We start from the raw sequence: 5,307 nt of genomic DNA, 5'->3' as shown, positions 1-5,307 counted from the left end.
GGGGAGCAGAACAGGCAGATGGACGAAGTGCACTGCTGAGGGGAGCAGGGGTGGGTCAGGAGGGGTCTGCTGCGCCCTGGGGCAGGCGGGGATCGAACTCATGCAGAAGTGGCTTAAGCTTCTTAGTGCTGTGCTTTGACCCTCTGCGCCACCAGGGAGGGCCATTTATAGAAATCTTTTTAAGGTGCATTTCTCTTTGGTATATAAACAGTTGAAGGTGTTAATGTGTTTACCGAATATTCAAAGCACAAGCTCCGTGACCCTACAATACCTGGAATTTGAACCTTAGTTTGTGTGTGACTAGCCCTGAAGCTGTCATGCGTGGACTGGGCTGACCCTTACACCGGGTGCCGTGGTGATAAACTGACTTTTAGAAAGTAAAAGGCCCTGGGCCCTCCCTGGTGGCGCAGTGGGTGAGGACACAGCCTGCAAGCTCGCTGAGGCCGCTTCAGTGCGAGTTTGATCCCAGCCCCAGAGGTGACCACAGGGCGCGGCAGACCTCTCCTGACCAGCCGCTGCTCCCCTCAGCAGTGGACTTCATTGATCTGCCTGTGCTGCTCCCCACTCTGTCTCTGGTGAAGCCTCTCACTGCCCCTGCACCTCTGGCCAGTACCCCAGTTCTGTATGAATAAATAAATGCATAAATCTTTAAAAAAAAAAAGAAAGAAAGAAAGAAAGAAAGTAAAAGGCCCTGATGCCCTGATGCATAGGGTTTCCTGACTCTGAGTCATACTCATGCCATGTAAGATGCCAGTGGGCTTAACAGCCTGCTTGCAAAATTTCTGAAAATTTAAAACTCGTGTCTTGCACCCTTGCCCTGCTGGCAGCGCTGGCACTGCCAAGGGAAGGGCCGACCGCGTGAGAGAAAGCTGTTGTGAGGAAGCGCAGGCTAGGGCCCGGGCGGCCTGAGCTCCGTGTTAGATTCGCGTACCATCTCCTGGAGTGTGACTGTGTTATTACTCTTGGTCAGCACCCAGATGTATCTGAAAGAAGATTGCCCTTTGATAAAGACTTTGCAGCTGTCCCTCCATGGAATATGAGATCAGAAGATTTGATGCTGACACAACAGCAATAATGATAACCAAATGCGCCCCAAAGAACATTTTTAAATGTTCAGAGACCTGTAGAGAGGCCCCCTTGGTAGCACACCGGGTTGGAGCGCAGCACTGCGAGCTGGCCGTGGCCGCTGTAGTGCGAGTTCGACCCTCGGCCCGGAGGTGACCCCCAGGGCGCGGCAGACCCCTCCTGACCCGCCCCTGCTCCCCTCAGCGGTGTGCTTCGCTGATCGGCCTGTTCCGCTCCCCGCTCTGTCTCTGGGGAGTCCTCTCACCGCCCCTGCAGCTCTGGCCTGCACCCGAGCTCTGTAAGCATAAATAAAGGCTGTAAAAAAAAAAAATTTAAAGCCCTGTAGAGAAAGCTCGAGGGGGTGACAGCGCTGGCTGAGCTGGCCCTTGGTGCCCCCGAGGGGTACCCAGCGGCTCGGGCCGTGCCGGCCTGCACTGACCCTGGGCTCCCTGTGCAGTCACAGAGTTCGTCGGGCTGCGCTACCGGAGGACGGTGGGGATTTTCTACCAAGTTGCCTTCACCGTCGGCCTGCTGGTGCTGGCTGGGGTGGCCTACGCCATCCCCCACTGGAGGTGGCTGCAGCTCACCGTCACGCTGCCCAACTTCTGCTTCCTGCTCTACTACTGGTAAGTCAACTTGGAACAAAAGAGGGACACAATGAAACCTTGTATTTCACCGGCAAGCCCGCCTCCCTACTTCACACCATCCTGCAGCCATCAGGCCTCCTTCACCGTCCCGGCCGGCTGCCCAGGTCGCCCACCTGCGTGTTTCGGGCGTAAATATCTGTCCTCTTAGCCTCAAGTGTCCTTTCACTTTGGCCTCAAGAGTTTTATGCCGAGACCTTCGGCTTCCCCCTTTATTTATGTGGCATTTAAATCAATTTCTAGAGGCTGTGGGACCCTGTAAAGAGACTGACAATATTGCTGTTCCTATTCTTTCCTCTTCCGAGTATTTTAGGATCGACAGCGGGGGAGAAGGCACTGGTTTCCACTCCCCTGTCTATGCCACAGCAGACATCTCCAGTCAATCCCAGATAAGGCCGATATGGTGCCCTAGACAGACAAATCAACCAGTTACCATAGCAAATGGAATCTGTTCATCATCCCTGCCTGAGGGAAAAGTGAAAATAGCAGGAACTATCAGACCCCCCCAGTGCTAGTTTATTTGGGGAAAAAGCAGTAGGGAGGCTGTGTTGTCATCAGATTCTCTCCCAGGCTGCAAGGCCCCTATCTCGTTCCACCTGGACACATCCCCTGTGCTTCCCCTAGCTGTCTTGTCTAAGAACCAAACATTTAAACCGCCGCAGGAAGCCATTCTGCCAACTGCCACTAAAGGCGAGTGATCCCCCTAGTCTCCCCTAGTCCCCCCCTCATCTTCCGGTGTCCATTCTGCCCCTTTAAGCCTCAGAATCCGCTCCTCTTTCTTCCTATCCCCATGAAGAATCTATCCTTTCTTGCCTGGTACACCACAGGTGATCTCGGAGAATTGCCCTGCCCGGCAGGGCCATAGCATAGCAGTGGCTGGACCGCCTCTGAGCAGGCCGCACGTCCGTTCCACGCCACGTCTTTACCCAGGAACTGTCCTTGGTGGCCCTCTCCGGGGAGCGAGCGCCCACAAAACACCCACCCGGAGTTCCTTTAGAGCCTCCCCCATGCACATCCCGGCTCACGTCCGGCTCCGTGACTCCAGGCAGAACATTCCTCCTCCCTTCCAGCCTGAACCAGTGGCCCGAAGAGTCCTCTCCGGACACAGACCCCTGGCTGCTGTCCTCGGGCTCTTCGGCTCGCTGCTTACAGCTGACCACGGCCTGGCTTTGAGGCTCCCCCTCTGAGCGGCAGCCCCTGCCTCCTGCAAGTCAGCACTCAGCATTATCCACTGACACCTGTCCTCCCCGCCACCTGCACATACCCACCTCTACCCATTCTGCCACTCTCACCCCCTTGTGAAGCCAGGGGCGCACCCGCCTGTCCCCTCCTAACGCCGGCCCACCAGCCGCCCGCCAGCCACCCCTGCTCTGCCATTCGCTGCCTTTGCCCCTCTTAACAGAGCCCTGGGGCTTCCTGGACACAGGAGTCAGCATTTGGGGGAGAGGAGACCCACAGCCCCGCCTGGTGGTGGCCCGTGGGTCCAACTGAACCCAGATATGTCAGATGCGCCCAGAAATCTGCCTAGGCCCCGGGCGTGAGAGCGGTGGGTGGCCCGAGAGACAGGCCCTCCCCTCACGGCCTCCCTTTGCCCTAGGTGCATCCCCGAGTCTCCGAGGTGGCTGATCTCCCAGAACAAAAATGCGAAAGCCCTGCGCATCATTAAGCACATTGCAAAGAAAAACGGAACATCTCTGCCGGCCTCGCTCCAGGTGAGGGGGCCGGCCTGACCGCCAGCCAGGACGGACACGGCAGCCTGGGGAGCCCCACCCCGCCCCTCCAAGGGCCCGCAGGGCCGTGGGATTGCGGCTCCCAGGCTCCCGGACCTGGCAGGATTTTTTTTTTTAAAGATTTATTTATTTGTGCATACAGAACTGGGGTACAGGCTAGAGGCTCAGGGGCGGTGAGAGGCTTCACCCGAGACAGAGTGGGGAGCAGAACAGACAGATCGACGAAGTCCACTGCTGAGGGAAGCAGCGGGCGGGCCAGGAGAGGTCTGCCGCGCCCTGTGGTCACCTCCGGGGCAGGCGGGGATCGAACTCATGCAGAAGTGGCTTTAGATTCTCAGTGCTGTGCTTTAACCCGCTGCGCCCCCAGGGAGGGCCCGGGCAGGATATTTTAAAGAACCAGAAAACCCAAAACCGCTTTAAGGTCGAGCGAGGGGCTTCAACCCCGGGGGCTGCGCTGGCCACGCCGTGGTCGCCTGTGCCCCTGCCTTGGTAACGGGCATCCTGGTGACCCCTGCGCCTGGTCACTGTGTGTCTCGTGCCCGTGATTCTTGGTGACTCGCGTGCCTGGGTGACGGTGCCATCAGGAGGCAGGCTTTCCCCGGGGAGCTTCCCTAGACCAGCAAAACCATTGCTTCTGGGACATAAGTAACTGCTCAGCACGGTGCGATACTGCACCCGCTGTCCCAGCACGCCGTCAGCCGTGCCCGAGCGGAGCCGGACGCCGGGGGTCGTTCCCCTGTGTTCAGTGTTCTGTGCTAGGAGGCCTCACCCCTCCGCCAAGCCCCTCCCATCTGACGGAGGCTGCACCTAGAAAACCACGCTGATTAGAAATTCCGGTGAAGCCAGCGGCGTTGTGCGGAGAAGGACTCGGACCCGGCCCGCGTGACCCGCACGAGGGCGTCGGGCTCGGGGCCGTGGGCTCGCTGCCTTGCTGGCTCCGGGCCCTGGATACGTTGGGTTCTCAGGAGCCGGTGTCAGGGGCCCGGGCTGGGCCCCAAGCCCACCGGGGCAGGCGGGCGCAGAGCTCAGGCGGGCCGGCGAGGGCTTGCCGGTGCCCCGCGACCCCCATCTCTCACGCACGTCCTGTCGCTTTGGGAAGGCGGCCAGCGGCCGTTTTCCAGAGGGTTCTCCTTCCAGCGCCCTGGAGACGGAACCTGGACTCTCACCTGGCGCACTTAGAGCAGTCTCAAGGTCAATGTCTGCGCCCAGGGCCCACCTGGACACTGCGAAAGTGCAGACCCAGGTCCAGCCTGGACTCGGCTCCCCGTGAAAGCCCGCGGACGCCAGTCGACTGAGCCAGCCTGCGGGCCCACGAGCCCCAGAGGAGACCCCTCACTCTCCTCACTGACCCCCACTCCCCAGGGCTCGGGTAGCCTGGGGGTAGAGGCACCTCAGCCCTCAGCCCTCAGCGCTCAGGCTGCCGGGGGCGAGGGGCGGGGGGTTGCTGTCTGCGAGTGCCTGAGACCCGCTTGCTCTTCTGTGAAAGGGGGTGAAACAGAACTGCTTCTGGGGAGCCGGAGGGTTAAACGAGGCTGGGGAAGGGCTGAGCAGGGTGTTGGGCACCACATGCACCCACAGGGGTGGGTCTGGGGGGTCCCTCAGGGCCAGGTGCACGAAGCCAACCTGATGTCTCCATCCTTTAGAGCCTCCGACCTGATGAGGAAGTTGGGGAGAAGATGAACCCTTCATTCCTTGACTTGGTCAGGACCCCTCAGATTCGGAAACATACCCTAGTCCTGATGTACAACTGGTAAGGGGCCTTTGTCCCCGGAAAATCCCCCCAAGTCAATCACTGCCATCCACAGGAAGGGCGGGGACAAGAGCAAATCAAAGCAGCCAGCCCCAGGGTCAGGAGGTGGGCAGAGCGG

The 5,307-nt window shown here is 59.4% G+C and overlaps 1 protein-coding gene across 1 annotated transcript in view; it reads left to right on the top strand.

The window, feature by feature from the left end:
* The window catches only part of SLC22A2 (solute carrier family 22 (organic cation transporter), member 2), a 22,562-nt gene that overhangs the window by 8,443 nt on the left and 8,812 nt on the right, over nt 1-5,307 (top strand). The window contains 4 exon segments of the mRNA XM_004695991.2: nt 1,099-1,111; nt 1,466-1,691; nt 3,307-3,421; nt 5,083-5,189. Coding sequence (XP_004696048.1) covers nt 1,099-1,111; nt 1,466-1,691; nt 3,307-3,421; nt 5,083-5,189 — 461 coding nt within the window.

Source organism: Condylura cristata, unplaced genomic scaffold, assembly GCF_000260355.1.
Source record: "Condylura cristata isolate star-nosed mole 26May11 unplaced genomic scaffold, ConCri1.0 scaffold00001, whole genome shotgun sequence".
In the NCBI taxonomy this organism is placed as follows: domain Eukaryota; kingdom Metazoa; phylum Chordata; class Mammalia; order Eulipotyphla; family Talpidae; genus Condylura; species Condylura cristata.
Note: the sequence above shows the minus strand (reverse complement) of the source record. Positions and strands in the feature narration are given on the sequence as shown.